The 27,442-nt window shown below is 36.2% G+C and overlaps 1 protein-coding gene across 1 annotated transcript; it reads right to left on the bottom strand.

The window, feature by feature from the left end:
• Positions 1–24,653: 24,653 nt before the first annotated feature.
• On the bottom strand, positions 24,654–26,695 carry LOC144704965 (ER membrane protein complex subunit-like protein). Its single transcript, XM_078577549.1, has 6 exons — positions 26,501–26,695; positions 26,273–26,329; positions 25,221–25,374; positions 25,046–25,143; positions 24,914–24,979; positions 24,654–24,832 (listed from the first exon to the last, which is right to left on the bottom strand). The coding sequence occupies exons 1-6, from the start codon at positions 26,624–26,626 to the stop codon at positions 24,794–24,796; spliced, it is 540 nt and encodes a 179-aa protein (XP_078433675.1). The 5' UTR covers positions 26,627–26,695; the 3' UTR covers positions 24,654–24,793.
• Between the last annotated feature and the right edge of the window lie 747 nt (positions 26,696–27,442).

The raw sequence follows: 27,442 nt of genomic DNA, 5'->3' as shown, positions 1-27,442 counted from the left end.
AGCCTCGACCTTGTTCTAACCGGGTCAAATCGGGTCAAAACAACGTGAAAAAAATTTAGAAATATATATAATTGTACCATTTTAAAAAAAAATTCAAAAATCCGGCTCTGTCGCTCCGTCGCTACTTGGCTGATGTCGCCAGTGGCAATCATAGGAGCAGGTATATTTTGCCATTTTTTGCATTTTAAAAAATTACAAAAAATTATTTTCTAGATTCAAAAATTCATAAAAAATAAGGAAAATCCCTAAAATTAATATAGTCAATTTCTAGTGATTTTAACAAATAAAAAATCTCTAACTCTCGTTTTAAATATTTCTATTAGTTTTTGGTGTAAATTAAATTCCATAAAATTCTAAATTTTTTTGATTTATGGTGTTAATTAAACTTTGGAAAATTAGTTTAAAAATATTATTAGTATTTTTTTTTGTATCTATGCTTCAATTTAAATCATAGGAAATTGTATTTCCTACTTTAAAACTTATTTTCTTCATTCCAAGATGGAGGAAATTATGGAACGTTGGAGACAGGAGTGCACAATGTCCCGCCTAGATATTGTATCCTTTGCAAAGCTCCAAGATGATACTTAATGAGTGTGGACATAACACATGCTCCACGCATTGCCAACTCTTGGGGGACACAAATGAGTTGTTGGTGCTTGAGGCCTCCACCACGACATGAATCAGTATCACTATTGTGTCTTTTTCTTTTTTTGTAATTGGGATATTTACACTCGCTCCACGCCTGTAAACTCTTTTATATATTGAACCTTACATTTAGAAACACTCTAGGTGGTGTCTAAGGCTGGAGATGTCTATGAGCACAACCTTTGGGTTGGTCGTGCCCGACACTATACTTTTATCAGTAAATAAAATAAAATAAAAAGAACCAATAAATAACACTAAATATCCACATAATTTAAACAATAATCTTAAAATAATTTTAATTATCTTAGGTTTAATAAGATGCACATAAACTCAATTTAATGCAATTAAACATGTAAATATGGTCAAATTAGCATATTAAATAGTTTTATTATCATCCCTACCTGCCACACCAAGGTGTCCAACTTTCTTTTCTCTCTTTCACACCACTTACTTTAGTAGTAGGTCTTGATAGTGAGAAGATCAACTAGATCTTCAATAAGACTCAGACAATAAGAACATGAGATCAATGGCGCATTGTTCGTAGGATACATCTAGAGATTAGGCACGTGAGTGGCTTAAAGACACTCTCCCCATGAGCAAGTCGAGGTTAAAAAATTTCACCAAAAGGTAATGAGATTATTTTATTTTATTTTGTAGATCAATTATGAATGGATGACCTATCTTCATATTGGGTTCTAGAGTCCTTGATTTGGATGAAGGCAAGGATTCCATGCACTAGAAGTCTCATAACAGAATCATAATGACATCATTCAAATCATTAAGCAAAGAGCATGTGCACAGATTGCATTCATGATTTTTAGATCCTTGAGCGAGACAAATTGAGTTGCTCATGTGTGCAGCCTCTATAGGTATACACTCAGTCCATTGCACATCAAATCTCCTCCTTCACCTTGATGAGCTTCGTTCACCCTCCATCATTGTTTTTACACGAATGGAATGGAGAGGAGGTGTGGGGAGAAGGAGAAGAAGGGGAAGTGGTGTAACACAACGCGGCCAGGACTGAGTGGATTGTGTTACACCACAAGAGGTGTACAATATTATGTGATGCCAAAAGTGGATGGATGATGCAAGCCTTGTAAAATCAACGAGAAGATACATCGGAAAACTGCTGACCTAGGGCGATAGACTGGATAGACGACACAAGGGGTCTAAGGTAATGGAAAGACTCATAATGACTCGACGGCCCAGCTCGAAGCCCGACTGGGTGAGGGAAAATTATTGTCCATCGGTGTCCACGACCGTCGTTGAGAGCGATATGGGACCAACACTGAGAACAAATTCCCTGTCTCTCGATTTAGCGACAAAATCTACGACTCGTAGTTTCCTGGCAGAGGAGCAGGCGAGGATGGCATTAGCGTACGTCATAATACTGGAAAAGGTGAAAGGAGGGCGGTGTGACCTGCAAACCAGGATTTGGATGCTCTAGGCATGTCGTGATTGCCTCTGATGAGGAAGTCGATGGACAACTCTGGGAGGGGTCAAGAACGACATGACTTGTTGGGATGACATCAGAGACGGTGGGCAGGAGACCATGAACTCCAGCACGGGCGGCAACAATCGTGTGATGTAGCACGATGGCTGGAATTGACACTTTGTGTTACGTCCAGAGGGTGAACTCTAAATGCGAACTTAATGACGTGGAATAATGTATAGGATTTCAGAAAATAATAATAATAATAATAAGTATGTAGGACGTTGAATGACCCGAGATGCAGATCAATTGGACGACACATGACGATTTTATCACGATCAAGCTCCCAATGACCCATGTGATCGGCTCGAAGGATTAACGTGGTGAGGGACGATCTTCGTTCACTAAGGTCCACACCATCATTGTGAACGAGCAGATCCAAATACTGTCAAAGAGAATTTCTTAACACGATGGTAGTGGCTAAGTCCTATATCAAATTATGAAATCACTCGAGACAGCGGAGTACGCGAGGCCAGCACTGAGGGAGATAATAATACTAAGAAAAAAGGGGGAGAAGGTAGAACATGTGGGATTGATAGGGTGCATTGAGGAGATCACAACTTGTTCGTCAACGAGAAGGAACACGCATCGCAACAGCATTCTATCATCATTCTGAGTAGGAGATGGCAATAGGTCTCAATGTCAAAATATTTCGCATAGAAGAGCAAATTGCACTGCATTGATATCACTAGGAGGGAACACTGATGGTGGTTGGGGCTCCCTTATGTGCTGATGAAATGCTGTCCAAGAGATGATGGTCGGGCAAATAAGTCTGCAGATTTGGAAATCCACGGACAAGTGCAAATGGATGTTTGTTGATTGATGGCTCAGATCCCACGACCACGCTGCTTATGAGGGGCCACTATGGCTAGTCATGAGGAGCTCTGGTTCTCTGCTATCCTCGCCGATGGCATAGATGATCACTAGAAGTGGACCCCAGCATTTTCAAATTTTCTTCAACTCATTCGACTACCAAGAATCGTGTCTAGAGAGTGACGATCAATGAGGTATTATTGCCCCAATAGGGAAATATGCTAATCACCGAGGACAGCAAGGATTGTGCACCACAAGCTTATCCCGATCATGTAAAGATAAGCATCGGTGATGGAGAAAGAGGGGTCGAGCAGGCCGCGGGCCCTTGTCCAGGAAGAAAACAATAAGTATGAGCAGAATTATCAGGTCAAACTCAAGTATAAAATGCCAATTCATAAGATCAAGTGAGATCTAGTGTTGGGAAATCTATGGGCTAAAGCTTCCAGGGTGTTCAGTTGTTCCAGACATGAAGGGTTCGATCGTCCACCGAACACAATCGGCGCACAAGGAAGGTCGTCGACTACCAAAGAGTCCTAATTATTTTTTGCAGAAGTGGAAGATACTTTCGTAGTGCACAGATAAGGATAGGGACATGAGCACACACAAGACGATAGATGAAACTCGAAAGGCAACATTCTGGCTCGATTTTGAGAGAAAATGATGTCCACAATAGCATACTAAAGATGTTCCTCAAATGAAATTCATGATGATTCCATTGACTGATGAACTGGTCAGCAGATGATGCTTCCAAAGAATTTTTAGCAAATAGGAACGATGACATCCATGGAGAAAGAAGGGACACTCCACGTTAAAACAAAATAACTGCTACTATGAAATCAGATCTGGATTCTTCAAATTCAACAAGCATGTCCTCCCACACCCACCCCTCCCCCTTCTTTATATAGAGGGAGTGGCAGTTGTGGGAGGCCCAATTAGACCCCCTTTTAAGGGGAAAGCCTGTTGGGCTTCTCCTTAAAAGGGCTCTTTAGGGGGAGAAGAAGCCCAACATGGATTTCCTCCCCCTAAAGATGGCAATTAAGCCTAATTAAAATCAAAACACACGCAAGAGGCCAGTACTCACGCAAGAGGGGCCTCTCGACAATCCAACGACGACGAAAAAGAAAAATAACATAAAGACACACAACATGAAGCAAGACGACAATGCCGCTTCTCAAACCCGATAATAGAACTGTAGATTATTCACGTCAGCTCGGGCTACGCGACGTGGCTGGCAACGGATTTGGGCTGGATCGATAGGATGATCCTCCATCACCGTGTCAGCGTTGCTGTGGATGCACGGTGGTCACGAGATGTGGCAACATGGCCTTGGCGGTGTAAGGCGTGGCAGCGCGCGCGCAGCTGCACAAGGTGCAGCGACGCTGGGCTTAGCAGCGTGGAGCACGCAGCTCAGTGAACAGTCAGTCAGAGGCGCAGTCACGATGGCTCGACAGAAACGAGTGGTGCAACAATGGTAGAATGCCACCGACAAGGTGCGATAGCACCAAATGTCACGATAGTGGCTTAGATCTGGCGACTCCTACAAGGGGGCACTCACAAACAGCGGTGGTGAACGTTGTCGGGTGACGGCTCAAACCAAACAACCCCAACGATGGCGGCACTGACGAACAATGGTAGCAGCGTCAGTGGCCGGCAACGGCTAGGGTTGCCCAAGGAAAACCCCTCATGTGCGAGGGCAATTTTGTAATTAGACCAAATTAAGAAAATAATAAGAAAAAAGTAGCTATATTATTTTCTGACTAACTCAAATTTTCATAATAATGCTTTCTAATGGTCCCTTCGGCATACCTTCCCTTTTATAGGGTAGGGAAGGGTGCCCTAATGGATCAAATAAGGGAAACGTCCCAACACGGACACTCCCCTAATGGCCTGAATAAAACCAAAACATGGGAAAAAGACGTGGGGAGCCCAAAGCATGGAGGTTCTCCATAAAATCCATAATACAACGTTCATAAAGTAAACAAACTCTAAGATTGGTCGTCAAGCTTGATACTTGAAGCTTAGGTTCTTCACATCGGATTGGGCTCCGCAGCACAGCTATTGACGAAATCGATTAGGAACTCGCTCCGAAAAGTTAGAGCCAATGATATCGCCCAAGGGTTAGATGAGCTCCGAACGTAGTCATCTAAGATCAACCTTCGAGATCCACGTGTTATCGGATAACGGCTGACCCTGCTAATGAACAAGGAACTTGCAATCCAACCGCTCCCCGACAGTGTTAATTTCCTCCTCCAATATGAACTCGACATGTTCATGCCTCGATGGGGATAGAATGGGTGGGGATGAGTGGTGTCCCTCACTCACATCACTACTAAGTCTCAAATATTGTGAGGCTCAATACTTGGGGGCATCGGACAGTATCGGACCAGGTTGCTAAAATTGAAGGTGGGGCAAATCCCCCAGTCAGGTGGGATACCCACAACGTAAGTGTTCTCGCCAATCACACGGGCTATCGAGAAAGGCCCAACACTATGAGTTCATCATTAGTGACCATGTGCATATAGTCCTTCATCCACTTGATGCTCCTAGGATGACTCAGGTTTTGGTCAACTATCCAACCCTAATTGGTCATTCTAGTTAATATTGATACATTCATAAATAATCAGAGATTTCTTCTCTAATATTTCACTGCCTTGGCCATGGACTTCATCACATCATCTTCCTTAAGTTCTCACCTCTTATATGATGGGTGGAAGATCCCATCTTTATGATAAGTCCAAATTTAGGGGTTTTATGTTGTTTGTTTCATTTAGACTTAACCAAAAGTATATATGAAAATTTCAACTTAAATACTCTATAATTAATATTTGGCTAGTAAGGGGCCATTGGACGCAAGAGTCCGTCGTGTGCAAAGAGCTGGTAGGCTGAGTCTTGATGCAATGTCTGCCTTGGGCCTCCTAGGGAAGATCTCACAAAGTAATATAGCAGGAATGGGTGCGAGAACATACCATATAGTTGGTGAGGGCATCTGGTGTTTGACTCCCTCTCGTAGCTAGTGGTGAATGCTGGTGAGGCATGTGCAACACCGCCTAATGTCTCGTCATACACTCTAGAGATGCCATTGGGAGCATGAGCATGCACGAAGCATATTGACTAAGAACTGTTAGTATGATTCTATAATTATATCCTGACCGTTTCACTCCTTACAAAGGAGCAATCCATCGCGTATCACCATAACCTCGGCTGATGTGTTAGTCTGAACTCCATGGAAATGTGAGAATCCAAAAAAGATACTCCTTGTGTGGTGTCGATGGAGACCAACTCCACTGGATGGGCCCGAGTTCCCTTTGGCCACACCATCCATGTTGAGCTTAAGTGAACCCATTGGCTGTGGGCACCAATGGACAATCTATAGCCGAGTGATGATGCGGGTTAAAGTAAACGGATCGCCCCAGGTGTCGAGTGCATCACACATAGGTTATGAGGATCAAGGAATAGGTGGTACGAGGCGATGGGTTCGCTGCAGCCATTTCTTGACAAGGCTCATGGCATCCTGTGTACTCATGGTGAACCCTAAAAAATGAGAATAGTTTCATCCTTTCCATATCTCCCACAATAAGTATGCTAGGGTAATGTGTAGATAAGGGCTAAGCTTAGAGCGTGTTGACGAGATAAAGATATTTTCAAAAAACTCTAGTGGTGTTAGTATAGTATGGGATCGTAAAATCAGATGCCAAAGATGAGTAAATCTCACTATGGAAGAAGAGGTGTTCCATAGTCTCAACTGGAGGGGAGGCAGTGCAAAAATGGCAACGCGAACTAATAGATGACCAAAACGGGTCACCCAATCATTAGTAAGTAGGCCATGGTGCATGAATCTCCAAAGGAAGAACGAGATGGGGTGATAAGCATAGGGTGCGAAAAGCGTCAACCCCAAGCCTGCGTGGGAAATCTTTCTTAGAAGTTATTACAAGAAGAAGGACATGAGAAACTCCCATCAGGTGTGAGAGTCCAAATAGGATGGTCAGGGGAGGTCCCTATCTTAGGGGCTATAGCGATTGGTAAGAAGTCCAACGAAAGTCCATGTTGTCCCCATAGGAGTCTCGTGTTCCCGGTAAGCAATTGGGCAACTGTCAATTGGAGTCGGTTGCGTAGAATGTGGATCTTTAGTTAATTTTTGGGATTTCTAATGATTTTTGAAATTACACTCATGATAACTTGCAAATTAATATGATTAATTAATGAATTTTACACTCTATTTATGTGTTTTAATGATTTTATTTGCATGTTATCATGTTAAAATAAAGATAAATCAGTTAATCTCTCATTTTATTATTATTTCAGATTTTTTATCATTTTTTACATGGAATCTAACATCATTTCAGTGAAGAATTATTTCTTACAGAGCTTTAATTGCTTGGTTTAAGGTCAGTAAGTGATCTCATTATTTTTTATAATTTTCCACTATTTTTATATATTTTTCTGACCATTATTTAGCCAAGAAATGATTTTTTACATATTTAAATAACATACATATTATTTATTTCGCATTTAAAATCTATTTAAATATTTATTTATGAATATCCACGTCATTCGCCCGAAATTCGGGCGAATGAAGGGATATATTTATTAAATAAGAAATGAGAGAGAGAAAAGAGAGAGAGAATGAGCGGAGGAGAGAGAGAATAGCGCCGGATTTTTTTTTTATTATTATTATAGAAGGAAGAGAGAGAAGAATGGTAAAAAATAACGGCTGCGGAATAAGAAGACGAGAATAGCGACTATGATTTATTATTATATAATAAATAGAGAGAGGAGAGAGAGAGGAATAGTCAACATTAGAGGCTATGATTTAAATAATATAAAGAGAGAAGAGAGAGAAGAGAATAGCGCCTATGATTTATTATTATATAGAGAGAGGAGAGAGAGAGAAATAGTCAACATTAAAGGCAATGATTTAAATAATATAAAAGAGAGAAGAGAGAGAAAAGAATAGCGGCAGAAGAGAGAGAGAAGAACGTGGCATTTAAATACCGAGAACACAAGTTCTTTTTTGTCTTTTTGTGTTTTTTTTAAAAAGCAGTTCAAATGACGAGCGGCCGACGCGGACAACGAAGCCTGCACGCGATCCGAGGACGGGGAAAACGAGGAAATCAACCCAGCCAACCAAATAAATCCGATTTGTAAGCAAATTCAAGAGATCCAATGGCTCAAAATTACCCTCACTAAAACCTTGATATCTTGAGATTTACAAGTCCGATTGGGCTGAAATTTTGAGGGTAGGTTCTTCTTTTCCTCCTCTACAATACAGACGGTTTGATCTTTGAATGGAGGTCTTTAAAAGGGAAAAATTCACTTTTGGATGATCTCCCCCAAGCAATTGGCCAGGAAGGACACAGGAGGGATTCTTGAAGTCGACAGATCTTGCTTCTGAACTCAAATTTGTAAGTCTCTGATTTGTATTTCAATCATCTTCTTGAATGATTCTAAAAGGCCAAGGCATGGGCGAAATGTACATGCCCTAGAAGTTTGTTTTGAATAAGATTAGCACTTCATTTTGATTCCGATTCAAGATCTGGTTTTTATCCTTAATTCTACATCAACTTAAAACATTTCTGCTTCATTAGATTTTTGATTTAGGGTCGGATTTCAATTTGTTTCTCAATTTCTTCACTTTCTCTCTCTAGGTTAATTTGTTTAGTTTCTCTCTCTAGATTTTGATTTTTATTGTTTAGGAATTTAATTTAATATATAAAAAAACCTAAAAGTAAAATTTGAATCGAAAATTCATCTATCTTGAACTCCAATTTAAAGATCTCTTTCTTGATTAGTTAATTCCCAATTTTAATTCATAAATTTATAATAATTGGGAAATTAATAATCTGAATTAATCTGAGCTTAAAATTATAAAATTCCTATCTTGAATTTTCTGACATAAATATTAAAAAATAAAAATTAAGTTTTACTTAATTTTGATTAATTAAAGAATATTATTGAGGATAATTAAGATTTATCAATTGAAAAATTAATTCATTCTTGAATTAATTTATTAAAATTGGATAAAAATTCTCATTTGTTGCCTCCCTGTGGTTCGACCTCTTACTTGCTCTATATTCATATTTAGTGATTAAGGGAAATTATAAAATTTATTGCATAAGTCTAAAAGCCCAAACAACGACATATTTTACATACATTTTTAGGCTTATCAACTCACAAGATGGCATTACCATTTTTTTGAAACCATTTTTCACTATTGGTCTATCATTGAATGATTTTGTATTTATTTTTTATAACCATAAGAGGTGACATGGTCTGATAAAAAAGGAATGCAATAAATGCATTGCAAAAGCCAATATAAGGATATTAAAAATATTCACTTCTTCATACTTTGAAAAGTAAAACATTGTGGTGGTATAGGCGGTAAATAAGTATAAAATCATTATTGGATGAGAGAGAAGAAAAGGCTGAGGCGGTGCACAAAAATATGACACTTCATCATGGATATAACTTAGTTCGATGATTTCTCTTATTTATTTATTTTCTCAAGTACAAGTGGCAGCTCATGGCTGGAATCTTCTAACTTTAAGGCTTGATAACTGATGATTTGGAAGGCTGATTGAGCTAAAAATTTTGGGGCAGCTTTATTTTTCTCTCCTCTATCCATCTAGTTGAATGTCTAAGATTAGTCAGTGATATTTGTAAAATACATCTTTGAACTCGCTTTCTCCTTTGAGATACTAATTGAAAGAGAGGGAGGTTTGTGAATATCCATTAAGTGTTCCTTTGTGCCCGGAGTGCTTGGAGAACAGAGGCTTACCGACATTAGAAAGTCACTATTGTCCTGGTGGAACATAAGGACGTATGGTAAGTAGTATTAGCTTGAAGTCATTTCTATTTGACACATTTATTTGGATAAATCCATTATTTCTCTTCTTCTTATTTCATTTTACAATCATATTATGTCTCATCCCATGATCTGCATGAAGTCTTGTCTTCGAAACATCATTTAGATCATAAACTCTAATTTAAGTACTTATTATTACCCTGTGTCCTTATTCATCCTCTTTTTCCCTCATCCCCTTTTCATGTCTTCATCCATATTACTCTGTCATCATCAAATGTATTCATGTCCTCTTATTTTCTTAACGAATAATTACTCATCAAGTGTTCTTATTCTTATTAAATTGTTATTATCATCCTCCCATCTCATCATTCCATTATTATATTATATTTTATAATTATTACCTCTTGATGGTCACATATAACATGCTAATTCTGGCTGTAAGTTCTTGTATCTTATGGATTTATTCTCATTGAACTTATCATAAATCCAGGTTATACTTAAAATGATTATTAAAATTTAATAGTGAAAGTAAAAAAAATGTATATTTTATGGTATTTTAAAATATTTTATTTAGATTTTTTATAAATGTTCTAGTGGTTAATTATATTTTTGAAGGATATTCTCATTTTCTGGATTTTCATGAATTTTGAAATTAAATTGATAAAGAACATAGTTTTGCAAGTCAAAAAATATAAAAATGAATTTATTTAGATATTTTTGATGAATGTGTTGGTTTTTTCAACTCCTAGAATTGTGTGCCATGTTCACAATCCACCACACAAATCGAAGGAGAGAGAAAATTGAATGGCTCAAATTTCTCCAAATATAACAATGATATCTAGTGATCCATAAGGAGTTTCATGCTGAAATTTTGAAGGAATTTTCAATTTTCCCTTCTATATTCATCCACTATCTTAGATCTATAAATATAACCCTCAAGCATAAAAGTAACCCTTACATTTTTTTCCTAATTACGATTAGTAGAATAATTTGCTCATTCAAAATCTCGTTGGGTGTCTGTTCTTGTACTCCAAGAGTGAAGGATTAAAGGAGCGACATTCAAAACAAGAGACATGGATAAAATTCACCACTCGTCCTGCTGGGCATGTGCGAGTTTAGTGTGATCTTCATCTTTGTCCAACTCACATCTTCATCCTTTTTCCTAGGTTATCAGCACCAATAGCCTAGGTTGCCACTCTCATGCACACCACATTCAACTATATCACTTGTAGGTAGTATACCTACCTTCATTTTAACCACACCAGAGACAGTAAAATAATCATCACTCGCCCTTGCTCTACCACTCATCATCGCGTATCCACATTATCTCTGTCGTAGTCAACACACCATCTGTTTCATCCTCTCCACTCCACTCACTTCTATCTCCATTTACCATCACCCGATGCTCCCAAAGCTCTGGCTGAAGTATTTTAAATTATACTTAATCAGTTATTTATGCTATAAAATTAATAGTAAAATTATACAAGTTATTTTACAAAATCTGAATAATTAGGTTAAATAGGATTCATATTTTATGACCTTCTTAGAGTTTTTTTGGATTTATTGTCCCTATTTTACTTTCTTGAAATTAAATATAATTCTTAAAATAATTATAAAAAAACAAAATATAGAAATTAAAGATGAAATTCTGTTATTCAATACTTTCTCCATGTGGATTCAACCCTTGCTCTATGCTTGTAAAGAATTTATAAATATTTTTGTATGAATAGAAGCTTTTAATGACATATTTAACCCTAATTTCTTGTTTATCACCTCTCATCCCTTTTGAATTGTCACTTAAAGAGTACTAAATCCCAAATCACTAATCCCTATGGTTTAATCATCACTTATTAGCTAAATCTCTTTGCCCGAGTATCAGTCTTATATAAACTTATTGATTAAACTCATAAACACAAAAATCATAATTGAAATGGATTCCCCGTGTGATGCATAGCAGTGAATCATTTGAGAACCCCTTCTCTAATATCCTCACTATCCCTGGAGAGATTAAATGCATCTTATTTTGTAAGTCAATCTCCTCTTATACTAAGGGAGGACGATCGCATCTTGACCCCTCGATCACCTCTATATACTTTTTGCTATATCAGACTAAGGCATATTTGAATCCCATGATGAGGGGCGCTCGTACATGATAATCAAAACATAGCCATCTTTGCATAAGATGTCTTTAGTGTCTTAGGTTAACATACCACTTATACGCTAGTTAGATGAATTACTCTAATTGATGTGTAGGTATAATATTATTAAAAGATACATATTGATTAATTCAGTGAACTATTTCTCTAAAGAGCACTCACCATATATCTTTAGTGTCTCTAAACTAATGGACACAAGATCATCCATACGTGTCATACAAATAATATAAGATATTGCTATTATATCTAGAGAGTTCAATGTGTGTCTCGAGGTAACCATTGAACATGAAATTTATAATACATCCTTGAAGACTATTCATGACTGTGTGATGACCTCATCATAGTTCAATAAGTCATTGCATGTATTCAGAGACTATATTATAAACATCAGATGCCAGTAATACTGAACGATCATATTAATTTCAACGAAGTTAAACATAACATGGTTCTGCAATTTTATAATAATGTATTGTAAAATGTGTTAAGTCAATCTTTGAAAATATAATACTCCCATTTCAATGTGTTTAGCTAATCGTGATGCCATAATGGTTTTGTTTTAATAATTGGCTGACTCCAATCATTAATGATATATAATGACTGATTGTCACCAATCATCAACGATAATTGGTTAATCACTTTGAATAATTGAATGGTGGCACGTGACAGGGCAGAAATAATACTCTGTATGACATTCATAATTCTTATAAAATTTAATTTTAATCCCAAAAATATAAATGAATACTCTGATTTAGAAAATTCATATCTATATGGATATAATGTCAAATTTTCAGGCCGACTCAAAAAATTATTTTCTTTCAGAACATGACATAAAAATGTAAAAATTCATGAAATTTAAAACATCATTCTAAAAATGGATTTAATCATTTTAGGATGAATAACATGCACATATAACCTTGGAGCTTCAGATTTACATGTAAATTTTGTCATATTAACATATTAAAATGTGTGTTACCTGAGATCCAACTAAGTTTTGAAAAAGAGGACTAATAGATGACGCTGTCATGAAAAATAAATTGCATGCAAGGTAATCCCAAGCATACGAGCACAATTGGAGGTGGTCCAAGTATCTATCTTGAGAATTAATGTTTTTAACATGACTGACAAATTCTATTATCTTACACTTATTCAATTTAATTTTTTTCAGAGGCAGAATATCCTATTTACTAAAAATATATGTCTTGCAATCCAATCACACAGTCTTTGTCTCATTCATTATTCATTGTTGCAATATATTTGTTATAACGCATGTGGAATGTTTATAATTGAAGTCTATGAATTCATGCAACAACCAAGTGAATTATGATGCCATCAAAACACAATGGTCATTAGTCTCTAGACCTATGCTTTAAATTTTACTATTCAAAGGATACTTAAAAAATAAAAACATATGGCTATAAAATATGGTCAAGTCCCTCTGATATGATGATTATGGACAATCTCGTAGCCATTAGTGTGGATTAAGAAGATAGATTGGGGGTTTTATTTGGGAAAAGAGTTCACTGAATTGATTAGTATGAATTTGTAAATGGTGTTATACCTAGTATCAATCAGTTTGATTTATGTCATCGTTTTATAAGTGGTACTTTGACTTGAGACACCAAAGAAACCTGTCGGATGGACAATTGTGTTTTGACTAGGTACTAAAAGTCAACATGGATGATTGCAGTTGTGTTGTTAAGATGCCACAACAAGTCCACAAAGGTGATTTTATAGTCAAGATAGAATTGTCTTCCCTTGATATAAGAAGAGATGGATCGAATGGAAAAGATGAAGTCAAGTCATTAGCATGATAGTAATAATATCATAAAATTCATTCTCCAATAACTATAAAAGTTGACTAAGCTTTTTTTATTAATGATTCCCTAAGTTATCTGAGAGTCTCACATGAATGAAATATTGAACATACAAGATAAACAATGGCGATAAAGTTTGTGTGAGAGAGTTGACATACTCTTTTGTATCCTCTTTGGCACATTGTGTATCATGGTACCCCAGACGCCAGCAACTTAACCTATTGATTGGGTACATGAATTTCACTGAATTTGGATACATGAATTTCACAATTTGTACCACAACTTCATTATGCTAGCAGTCTTGTTGCATTTTATTATTACCTTAAATTTTCAAAAGCTTATGTTTCTATGGACCATATAACTATTTTTTGGTATAACACTCCAATGCATGTGATGTTTTTCTACTGTGGCAAGCTTGGATCGCCAAATACATCTGCTTCCTGGTCTGTAAATGGGTTGTTTTCAAGGAAATTTTTTTAGGATACTAAATTTAATAAAGTATTAGAATACCTGATCTTTGCCCAAGTCCATTGATTTTAAGTGGGTTACATTTATCTATTTGGATAAAAAAATTGTATATAACTATTGAATGGAAATGCATCAAAGACATAGACAGAATAACATAAGGAGAGTCAGAGCTTGAGAGGGAAATATATTGAGGTGTATAGATATAGATATTGAGAGGAAGGGAGAAAGAGATTGAGATAAGGAGAGAGTAGGAGGGAAAGTGATACTTGTGGATATAGTGAGAGTGAAAAATAAAGAGAGTGATAAATATTAATATAGGGAGAGAGACATAGAAAAATTTGGATATCTTAAGAAAGAGTGTGTTGATAGGGCGAAAGAGAGAGAAGTAAAGTGAGGGAGAGATATCGGAGAGAAGGGAAGAGGTGGAGTAAGAGAGAGGGAGATATTGAATTGCTAAGTAATAGAGTTGGAGAGAGGGAGATAGTGAACTACAAAATGATAAAGTTAGACAGAGGGATGAGTGAGCATAAAAGAGACAGAGTTGGAAAGAGCAGATAGTGAACCGGAAAGAAACAGATTTAGAGAGAAAAATGATTGAGAAGAAAATAGACAGTTGGTGAGAGTGTTATAGTGTTACTCCCATACATTCTTTCCATCACCTACCATGCACTGGTCAGGCATCAGAATTTCCAGTATAAAAGAAAGTAAAATATATCACAATATTTTATTCCTATGAGAAGATTTTTTAAAAACTTTGTTAAATACTAAGATTTTTAAATACTAAGGATGCTAAATTAACTTGTATATGTACTTAGAGTGCTGGAAAAATGAATAAAATCATTAAAACAACAACAGAAGTTAGTGAAAAAAAACAAGATAAATTTCCACCAAATAATCTACTGATGCTAACAAATAAATATGTGAATAGATCAAATAATACAATCATTTTATCATGTTTATCCATTTCAATGTCATGGCCAGATGTTTGAAAGATCCCAAGACTGACATGCCATACATTTCAAATAGAAAATGATTATTACATGGCGTTTATTTAAAAAACAGCACAGCAGAAGTAGAAATGATAGCAAATTTATGAGTCAAACTTTCAGGGCTTCCTGTTTTTTTAAAATTTTAGACATCTGTAAACATTTTTCTAAAAATTTTACACTTAAAAACTCAAAATTATACAGGGTAAGGATTCGATCCACATGGAGAGAAATTTAAATTTGGATTTTTTCTAAGTTTAGAAATGAGAGAACTAAGTTTACAAGGGAAAAATATATTTTAAGGAATTTTACATATTTTTATAAAAATTTATATTTTGAAATGGAAACAATATTTAAATGGAAAGGTAATTTATGAAAATTTGATATAGTATTAGAAAGGAGAAATAAAATTTTAGATATACGTATATTTTTTGAATTAAATTCAAAGAAAAAATGACTAGAAATGATAAATAATATTTTTATTGTATCTACTTTAACGATAAATTATAAGAAATAATACAAATATGATTCTGGAATATTTGAAATTGTATTTGTATTTGAAAGGATAAAATGATAAAATACCTTTCTAGTAGTCAGTAGAATCACTTGTCAATGACAGGTGGTGGATTTGGGTCCCAGAACAAAGCTGTAGGTGCCTTAGTCAAGAATATCTGTGCCGGTAATAGATCATCCAGGAGGAAAAAACTGAGCCAAAATTAGTAAAATCCGTAGAAGTTACAGAAAAGATGGCAAGAAAATAGAAATTGTTTTGGACAAACAAAAATTGGGAGGTTAAACTGAAAGGGTACATAGATGATTGTAAGGATTGGAGAGAGAAATTTGGATTGTGGAGAGATATAGTAGTAGGAAGTGAGAAGATAGAGGGATAATGTGATGTTAAATTAAATCAAAGTAGGTAAAATGGTGAAACTTTAGATCTAGGTTTCCAAAGTGTTTATGCTTGTGTCTTAAGCCCCAAATGCCTCTTCATAAAATTAGATCCTTATATCTCTGCAATATTTTTGCAATAAAATAATGATTACTTCAAAACACTTAATCAAATAAGTTAAAAAATCCGGATCCTTGAGAACCTTGTTCTGATGGATAGCCTTTGCTAGAGCACTTCTAAAAAAAGGTTAAAAAGAGAAAGAGGCAAAGAAAATGTGTACGTAAGGCATGATAGAAAACGCCCCTCAATTGGTTTCTGATTGTCTTCACTTTCCATTTTGTCTTTTTTCATCGGTTGAATTTATCAAGGTACATTTGAATTGAATGCTCAGCTTTAAAATAGAAAGTTATAGGGAAACATAGAGGGATGTAAGGTCTGGCCCATAACCCTCTAACTCTCCATTTAATGCCAAAAAAAATTTCTCCAACTTGGTCTCATATCCAAAATTAATTTCTATAAAAATAACTTGAAATGTTCTAGCACATTGATTATCAGACCATTTAGTTTCTGTAAATGTCTGTACACATGAGAATTGAAGATATTCAGTATTTTTAAAACTTCTCGACATTGAACTCAAGGATGATTGGTAAAAAAATCCCAAAAATATGCATTAAATGATGCTTATATGAAATTAAGAAATATTCAAATGATATAAGTTAATAAAATGATATTTTCATTATTTAGATGATGAAATTCGTATAAAATTTTTTGAAATTATATACAACTTTATTTCATTATAAATAGACATAGGAACGTTAGATTAAAGGCATTGGTTTTACCTCGTAGAGATCTAGCTGATTTAGGATGAGATGACACAAAATGCTCATGTGAGAAAATGAAAGAAACAAAGAGTCTGGAGATGATTATTAGAAATTAGTTATTTTATTATGTTTCTCCATCCTATTAACATGATACACATTTTTTAAAATAGGAACATACTCAATTGTGTTGTGGAATCAATTAAGAGGTATGTCCAAAAATGACTCCTAAATCAAAAAAATTAACAAAAAAATTGAAAATTGAACACATTGATACCAAGAGAAAAGTTCCTGTAGGCATAAAGGAGGGAAATAGACAAGAAAAAGACCAAGCATGAAACCGAGGACAAGAGCAACATTTCATGCGTCTAAAACCAAAATGGAAGATTGCATGAGATGCACTTGAAAAAACAAATATTAAAGGTATCCATGTTGTGCTACATTTTTAAAAGTTAAAAGAATTTTTACCAAAGAATCATCTATGGCAAGAAAGACAACCCCCTATGCACTGTGATAGTGGTGAGGGATGAGTTTGTAGTTGCATGTGCATAGAAAAGCCTAATGCTTCAAGGATTGGGGGGGAATAGTGACGGAAACATATGTGGCCGGCAAGCCAATCACATATTCCACGTCTCATTCCATGTTCATTAATAAAACATATTCATTACAATGCATGTGTGATGCTTATAATGAAGTCCATAAATACATGATCAAACTTAGTGAATTATGATGAGATCGTAATACGAAGATCACTAGTCCTCAAACATGTAATCTAAACATTCCATTTTCGAAGGATACGCGAGAAGGACATTGAGGTATCCAGATAGAATAGCACTATCTAGCCTCACATGATGAATATGGCCGTCCTGTAGCCATTAGTGTGGGGACACTAAGGATAGATAGTGGGTGCTTTTTAGTGGAAAGAGTTCACTGAATTGATCCGTACAAATCCCTGAATGGTATTCTACAGAACTGTCAATCAGGTTGGTTCACTTCACGGTTGTGTAAGTGGTCCTTAGACCTGAGACACCAAAGACGTCTTGTGGACGGACATTTGTACTTTGACTATGGTTAATGAGTCTCTAATCATGGGATTCTAAACGGTCTTAGTTTGGGTACATCAAGAAGTTCATGAAGACGATTGAGTGGTCAAGATGGGAACATCCACCCTCGGTATAAGAGGTGAAAGCTCAAGGAAGACAATGTGACGATGTTCTTGGTCAAGGCAGTGAAATATCAGAGAAGAGTTCTCCGATGATTTCCGAATGCATAAGTAGTTACTCGGATAACCGATTAGGGTTTGACAGTTGACATACCCTAAGTCGTCCAAGGAGTGTCAAGTGGATGAGGGACTATACATACACGGAAACTGATGATGAACAGGTTCCATGAAGTGAGTCGATATACACTCCTTTGTATCTTCTAGAATACGAGGTATAGCTTGGCACCCCACATGTTGGAGACTCGACCTATCGGTTGGGTTAAATCAATCTGACATTAATTAATCTATATGATGATATAGTTAATTAATTTGGAAGCCAATAAAGGTTATTGGACCTTTGGAGTCATTAACTAGACTGATATAAGGGCCTCGAGGGTCACACACAAATAGTCTTTTGGGCGTCGAAAGATATACTTAAGTTTTGAGGGTTTTTATGAAAAATACCCACTTAGTATGAATGGGGGAAGGCCCTGAACGAAATTCACCCAGGCCAGAATTGTTCAGGGCCCTTCCCCTTCTTCTCCGCTCTCCCAACACCCCTCTCCATGCCCGATTTGATTGGAACGCCATAAGGACGACGATGGAGGTAGAACGAGGCTTGTCAATGAGAAGGAGGAGATTCAACATGATGAGGATACGTCTAGAGGCTGCAAACTTGAGCAGCATGATTAGTCTCACTCTGGGATCCAAGAAATCACGGATGTGATTGTGTAAAGGTACTTCATTTTATGGTCTTATCGATGTTGTTTGATTCCATTCAAGTCTTACGCTGCGTGTCATTTTGATTTTTTCATCCAGATCTAGGCCTCTAGAACCCAATAAATAGGTGTCAGTTTGTTGATGTTTTTAATTTTTAAACTAAGATGCTAACATTAAAATTTAGGGTCTTTTGTCTAGTATGATGATGAAACCAAAACCACACTATACGATTAGTTTGCCCTAAAAATGTACTAATAGTTTTTATTTTCTTGAGTCTGTTTGAAATTCTGCTAGATTGTGACATTAGCTATGATCAAGTCTGAATTCTAGCATCTAAAGAGGGTGATCTTACATGCTTTGATCAGAATCCAAAGGAAGTGACTTGGGTTTAAGCAGACTTTAAGCTCTTCCACACTTAGTTCATAAAGGAATTAGTGTCAGAGCTTCACCTTTAATATCCATGAGAAGGTATTTATTTAGATTTTATACCAATGTCCGTGAGCTTGTTTAAGACCATATCGAGCCTTATTCAATTTCAATACATAATATAGTTTCTATGGGATTTTGATGCCAAGGGGATGCTTCACATATAACTCCTCTATAATAACTCGAATCAGGAAGGCACCATCCACATCTATTTGGAAGAACTAAGAATTATTGTCATTTGAAAATTTCTATATTATAATGCTTACATCAAGTCTTATGATGTGGGCATACGCCTCTTCATTATATATTAGCTTGGTATAAACATATCCCTGTTCAAAATTATTTCCTTATTTTGCCTAAAATTTCCCATTTTGTTTAATTTTTTTTGAATATGCACATTGTGCCATTGATATTATTGTCATTAGGGCCAGACAATATATCCTAGATCTTATTCTCTCAAATGGGCCAGATATTTACCTAATCTAGATTATCATGAGCCTCATCCATTTTCTTTGGCCCAATTTGTGAAATGAATACCACATTAGCCAAATCCTTTTAGATAGATTGAGTTCTAACTATTCCCTTCGTATCTTGATGAACATTTTTCTCCTTCGTGGTTCTTTGGCTATTGTATAGTTCTCAAATGATCTATGGGTTCCTTAAATTCTGTCTTCATCTATCCCAGAATTTTGAAGTTCATATGATATTTAGAAATCAACATATACTTACTTCTTTATCACATCTCCATTAGTTTCTTTTTCTTCAAAAAAGTAGAGCCATGAAATCCTTCATATGTACATGGCACTTGAATCACTTAAGGGATAGTTAATTGTCAAAATCTAGTCGTTCATTCCAGCTAGTACTAATGCATGGTAGAAATTATCATAGAACACCAATAAAATTTTCACAACCCTAGCCAAGGATCTAACTACATCTTGTTTTTTGAGTAAAGCTCCCTCTTCTTTTATACTAGGAGTCGACTTTGCCATATTGATGGCACAATCAACTTCATAGGCTTCTTGCTACCTCCAAGCTCAAGTTTGTTTGAAACAAGTGATTAGAGACTCATACACCAAAATTGTGCATCCTCATGGTGACATTGATGTCTAAGATGTAAGGACCACCGATAAGCCTAAAATTGCGTGTAAATATGTCGTTGATTTGACGTTTAGACTTATACAATAAAATTTATGAATACCCTTAATCACTAAATATAGAATATAGAGCAAGCAAGGGGTCGAACCACAAGAAAGCATCAAGTAAGAATTTTTATCCAATTTTAATGAATTAATTCAAAGATGAATTAGTTTTGCAATTAATAAACCTTAATTATGCTTAATAATGTTTTTAATTAATCAAAATCAAGTAAAAAACTTAATTTTGATTTTAAATATTTCGGTCAAAAATCTCAAGATAGAATTATTTCAATTATAAGATAATATTAATTCGGATTATTGATTTCCCAATTATTATAAAATTTTAAGACAATTTTTATGAATTAAAATTGGGAATTTAATAATCAAGAAAGGGGTTTTTAAATTGGACTTCAAGATGAATGAATTTTCGAATCAAATTTTTTTTTTAGGTTTTTTATATATTAAATCAAAATTCCAAACAATAAAAATTGAAATCTAGAGACAGAAACTAGACAAATTAACCTAGAGAGAGAAAGTGAAGAAATTGGGCAAAAGGTGAAATTCGACTGAAAATTAAAAATCTAATAATGCATAAATGTTCAAAATTGATGTAGAATTAATGAAAAAAACTAGATCTTGAATCAGAACCAAAATGCAGTGCTAATTTCATTCAAAACCACTTCTAGGGCATGTACATGTCGCCCATGCATTGGCGTTTAAGAAGAAGGTTGAAATACAAATCAGAAACTTACAGATTTAAGTGCAGAATCAAGAACTGTCAACTTCCAAAGCAACTCTTGTGTCCTTCCTGGCCAAATCCTTGGAGAGAGCTTCAGAAAATCAGTTTTGCCCTTTTCCAGACTCTATTTAAAGATCCAACATAGGGAATGTAGAGGGGAAAAAGACAAACATGCCCTCAAAATTTTAGCCCAATCGGACGTCTAGATCTCAAGATACCAAGGTTTTACTGGCGCTTAATCTCCACCGCCGGATCTTCTATCTCTCTTCAAAATATCTAAAAAATTGGCATTTTCTGATTGATCGGCATTATTTTTCTCATTTTTCGCCTTCTCGGATCACGTTCTAACACCAACATTTTCTGGTGGTTGTCCGCGTCCGCCGCCCGCAATGATTGGAAAGCAATTCTTGTATTTAAACGGCTATAAAAATGCCACGTCACCCGTTAGCACCATTAAAAAAATAATAAAAACAAGTACAACGGTAAGACTACCGCTATTAATAATATTCTCTAATTGATTTCCACATGCATTTAATGCACGCGGAAAATCAAAAAACGGCCGCCGTCTTTTTTTTTTCAACTCACGTGGAATCGATTACAATGCACGCGGCTATTCGATTTCGTGTACGAGGAATATATGTATAGATGCGGAATCGATTCCCGCGTGCATTAAATGCACGCGGTTATCGATTCGTCAGTCAATGATTAGGCGAAATAAAGAGGAATATATATATATTTTTTTTATTTTCTCGCCGACGCGCCACATCATAAATATTTTTGAACTAATGATTGGCTCGTTATGGCATCGGGATTTGCGATGCCAAAATGAGCCAATAATGCTCATTCTCTCTTTCTAATTGATTTAAATAATATTTATCCACTTATTCGCTCGAATTTTGGGCGAATGACGTGGATGCCCCTTGATATATATATATATATATATATATATATATATATATATATATATATATATATATATATATAAAATAAAATAAAATGCCAAATAAATAGAATATGTATTATTTAAATAAAAAATCATTTCTTGGCTATAGAATGGTCTATTTAACTCTCTCTGTCCTTCGTCACTCTGTATATCTATTTAACTCTCTCCTTCCCTCCTCACTCTCCATATTTCTTTTAACTCTCTCCGTCCTTCCTCACTCTCTATATCTATTTAACCCTCTCCCTCGTTTCTCACTCTCTTTAACTATTTTACTCTCTCCCTCCTTCCGCACTCTCTATATCTATTTAACTCTTTCCGTCCTTCATCTCTCTCTATATCTATTTAACTCTCTCCGTCCTTCCTCACTCTCTATATCTATTTAACTCTCTCCGTCCTTCCTCACTCTCCATATTTATTTAACTCTCTCCTTCCTTCCTCACTCTCTATATCTATTTAACTCCCTCCCTCCTTCCTCACTCTTTATATCTATTCAACTCTCTCCCTCCTTCCTCACTTTTTATATCTATTCAACTCTCTCCTTCTTAACTCTCTCTCTATTTATTTAACTCTCTCCCTGATGGGAAACGGTTCCCTCTCTCTTCTCTCTCTTCCTCTCTCTTTCCTTTTTCTTTTCTTTTCTTCTCTCACACGTTTCTTTTTCTTTCTCCTTTGTCAACTCCTTTCCTTGACTTTTCTTCTCCACTCTCACCTTCTTAACTGCCCACTATTGTTGACTATTCTACCATGCTCTTCCCTCTCTAATTCTCTCTCTCTCTCTCTCTCTCTCTCTCTCTCTTCTACAACTTCCGAATTAACTTTTCTCCAACCTCTCTCCCTCACCTTTCCCCACAACTTCCTCTAAGTGAACCACCATTCTCTCAACCACCTTCTCTTAAAACCACCATTTCAAATTGACAGTTTGTTTCCTTTGTAACCGCATTTTTTATTTTCCTTTAAAAGGGCCACGAGCCTGCTTATATGGACACCTTTGCTTGAGAATTATTGTGAAGTGTTTTGTGAGAAAAAGAGTGATTCCTTGGTGATTTCTTCTGGAGATAACGGCAATGGATACAGATCGACAACAGAACAAGTACGTGGTTTGGCTTTCTTCAACGTCGTCAACTCCTCTTGGGTTTCTTCTTCCTTTTTCACCATACTCTAACCTCTCCATCATTTTCCTATCCACTTACCCCCACCATTCCCCATCATTGAATACTTTCATTCAAACCAACACACCATCTTCACCTAGTTCAACTTGTCCTCTTTCTTCACTTCACCAATTCCCACATCTTATTCCATCCAATTCATCCAACTTCACACTTCACTTCCACCCCTTTCACTTTACCCATCAACACTCTCTTGTGCCGATCAAATCACACACTTCCATTTATCCATCTTCCCACACCTTTCCCTATCTTCGTTCGCGTCACTCGTGGAGCTGCAGATCGATGTAATTCAAGGTCATTCCACATCAAGATACTCAAGCTATTGGCTCTATCTCTCAGGTACCTTGAGACACCTTAAACTTTTGAGATATTTATGGTTCATGATAATTACTAATTTTCTCTAGTGAGAGTTTCTTAGAATTTCCGGTGTTAAGCTTTAGACGACAATTTCAAATACTATATTTCCATTAGTTAATACGTTGTTGTATTACCAAAGTGCCTCGTAGAACCCCTACTCCATTTACGTAATCCCTTCATATAGGATTAAACCGAATTCGGGTCACCCTCAAGGATTCATAATTAACAACATACTTAAGTTATTTTACTAAATTCATGAATCTATTTGTGTCCCGCATCACTCCCTCCTTCCTTACTTTTTTTATCTATTTAACTCTTTCCCTCCTTCGCTCACTCTCTATATCTAATTAACTCTCTCTGTCCTGCCTCACTCTCTGTATCTATTTAACTCTCTTCGTCCTTCCTCACTCTCTATATCTATTTTACTTTCTCCCTCCTTCCTCACTCTTTATATCTATTCAACTCTCTCCCTTCGTCACTCTCTCTCTATCTATTTAACTCTCTCCCTTCGTCACTCTCTATCTATTTAACTCTCTCCCTCCTTCCTCGCTCTTTTTATCGATTGAACTCTTTCCCTTCTTCCCTCATTCTCTATATCTATTTAACTCTCTCCCTTCGTCACTCTACATATTTATCTCTCTTTCTCCTTCCCTCATTCCCTATAACTATTTATCTCTCTCCCTCCCCTCACTCTCTATACCCATTTATCTCTCTCCCTCCCCTCACTCTATACCTATTTATCTCTCTCCCTCCCCTCATTCTCTATATCTATTTATCTCTCTTTCTCCTTCCCTCACTCTATATACTTATTTATTTCTCTCCCTCCTCTCACTCTCTATATCTATTTATCTCTCTCCCTCCTCTCACTCTCTATATCTATTTATCTTTCTCCTTCCTTCCCTCACTTTCTATATCTATTTATCTCACTCCCTCCTTTCCTCGCTTTATATATCTATTTATCTCTCTCCCTTCACCCATTCTGCCCTCTCTCGCTCCCTCTTTCTCTGCTTGTATGCTCAGCATCGATGCATTCCACTCAACGAAGGATGAGCTTCTACTTTTTCCTCGACATGGCCCGCCTGTCAATCAGATCATATGAGTATAATTTAGATCATCCAGAAGAAAAATCTCAGGGTCATGTCATAATGTTTCCAGATTAGGTCTTGGAGATGAGGGCTGTGACTAAGACAGAAGGCGGGGGTTCCCATTGTTCTTGCCGTCACTAATGGAATGGAAGGTTCCCTCCGGAGAATTCAACTTCCTAGACCACATAACATCATAATATGATCAGAAATTACTCATTTAACAAAATGTGAAATAAGAATGAGCGAAGAAAACTAACCGGAGCAGGAGGAAGGGATGAAACCCAGTCAGATACGTGGGTTGGAAGAAGACCCAATGTGTTCAGCTGTCGAGAAAATAAGATTGTTAATCGGAACAAGAAAATTAATCCTTAGTTAAGCTTAAGTATTACCTTGTAGAAGCCCAGGCCCAGGCCCGCCAAGTTCAGGGCTATGAAAAGGAGCTTGGGGGCTAGAGTATCAACCTTAGAATCCTTATATGGCTCAAAAACTGAGAAAATTTTGGAGTAAATATCAATAGTGGGAAGTAAAAGGTTAAAGTTTGAAAATACAGTTCAATGATCGTGCCTTTTCCAACACTTTGGAGGGCGCTTATTGGTTGCCAAAGGGCTGAGAAGGTGATCCCAATGCTGAACAAGTGGACTGTGCTTCCAGCCATCCACATCATGAATGCCATCATGAGCAAGTTCTTGAACGGCGCCTGCGCAACTTCCCAGGCTTTCTTTTTTCATGCAATGAGGAAATGAAGAAAAAACAAAAAAACCCATTATAGATCTGTCAGCAATATTGCAAAGTCAGCGCTGCATAACAAAGAACACATTGTTGTCGTCGCATGAGTACGTGCTGGTTTTCACTGTATCGTTGTATGCATTAGTCCTAAGGAAATTGTTCGAAATGATTTGGGGTTATAATTCGGTTATAGAGTTTGAGAATATTTCTGGGGAATAAAACCGAAACAAATTTCACGGGTTAATGGTAAAATAAATAATATTTCCGACTGTGACATCACGAGAAAAATAATTTCATAGAAACCCATTCTTAATACTAGAAAAACAATATAGAAATTACAAATTCTCATCAGACAACATAGAAAGTATAAACTGTCATCTTAATACATGTACTAAAGACAATAAGAAAAGGATAAAATTGTTAGTTCTTTCAAAGAGAAATTTTCAACATGAAATATTTGGATGTAAGCAATGAATACACCAACCTAATTTCAAAGTGAAATAATCAAAGACTAATCTATGAAAAGTAGAAATAAATAAACATAGGTCCGCAATGAAAAAAATAATTAGACTGGAAGTGGAAGAAAACCAAGCACCTAACTTCTACGGATAATGATTTAAGGAAAACAGTAAAAAAAAAGGGGTGAAAAAAAGTCGAAAGTTCTCCGGTTAAAGCCTCCTGAAGAATCTCAATGGTCATCGATGTTAAAGGAATCAAGCAGATTCCGTAGGATCACAACCGGAGGAAAAAAAGCCAAGATGACCTTAAGGAATATAGGGTTTCTTCACAGAAAGCTGCCACACTGAAATCCTCTCGGGAGAAAAGGATATCGTGAGCAATTGAATGAATTGATTTCCGCCAATACTGCAAAAATCAAAGTCAACCGTTACCTGCGATTTCCACAGAGCTTCTGCGTCCTTCTTCTGCCGGGGACCATTAGCATCATCCTAATTTGCGAACATGGAAGGCCAACAACCCAAGTCAACACGAGAAACGCAAAAAAAATGCCAAGAGATTCGAGCGAAAACGATTTTCAAGAGAACCACCAACAATTCACAATCTTGGTGAAAGCAGCGCCAAGATTGGTCAAAATGAACAATTATAAGGGAGAGATCTACCAGGTCATTGACGGATCTGGAGAAACCGAGGGGATCGGTTACAGCAGATGACGATGAAGAGGAGGATCCCCCGTTATCGGCTAACTCTACGGCCCATCTCCGCGCTAATCCTTTCCCTTTGTCCATAACCTATGCTTCACCTCGCCGAAGGAGAGAACGCGCCGCGATGAGAACTCGAGATCGGGAAGAATTAGGAACAACTATCTTATAGACCATATATATTAGAAGTTGGGCCTTTCCAAATAACATTTAATATTAAAACAAGCTCTTTTGTTTATCGAATATTTGCATTTTGATGATTTGGAGTCTGTTTAGAATGATAAGCTACATTTTTTCCTAGAATCTACTTTAATTGTTATTACATTATTCAATTTTTTTCTGAAAATTCATCTGCTGATTGGATGAACAAGATACTGCCTGTGTTTTATCTTGACTTTCATTCATGTTTTCTAATCTGGTTGGATGAACTGTTATTTGTGATTTTTGGAGAGGGATTGAAAATATATTTACATCCACACTATGCTACTAGTAAAAATGTATAATCTTGTTACAATCTTGTTGGATCCTAGGATATGGAAATACTTGGCCATGGTCTGCAAGGGAGTCATTTAAATCATTGGTTATATAGTCAGGATGTTAACTTTTAGGCCATCATTATAGAGAGTTGCTGGAACATACACAAACTAGGAATTCAACTCAAACTCATAAATTACATGTGGTGAGTTCACAAATCCAAAATTCGCCTATTATTTGGGTTTGAGTAATTTTAACTTTATTTCCCTTTGCCCAAGAAAATAAAGGATCTATTATCAAAATTATTACAAATAAGTTTTGTGGAATAAAAATAGCTGTGTGTGCACACAAAAGTATCTAATATTTCTCCCATACAAGAGAGAAATGTTACATCCAATGCAAAATGCTCAATTTTTACATTTGCAATAC

This window comes from Wolffia australiana, chromosome 1, assembly GCF_029677425.1.
Source record: "Wolffia australiana isolate 7733 chromosome 1, ASM2967742v1".
In the NCBI taxonomy this organism is placed as follows: Eukaryota; Viridiplantae; Streptophyta; class Magnoliopsida; order Alismatales; family Araceae; genus Wolffia; species Wolffia australiana.
Note: the sequence above shows the minus strand (reverse complement) of the source record. Positions and strands in the feature narration are given on the sequence as shown.

Excerpts from the sequence above, each read along its gene's own strand:
- LOC144704965 (XM_078577549.1), bottom strand. The coding sequence starts at position 26,626 with ATGGACAAAGGGAAAGGATTAGCGCGGAGATGGGCCGTAGAGTTAGCC. Across the intron at positions 26,330-26,500 it reads CCAGATCCGTCAATGACCTG|GATGATGCTAATGGTCCCCG; the intron begins GTAGATCTCTCC and ends TTCGCAAATTAG. Across the intron at positions 24,833-24,913 it reads CATCCCTTCCTCCTGCTCCG|GAAGTTGAATTCTCCGGAGG; the intron begins GTTAGTTTTCTT and ends TATGTGGTCTAG.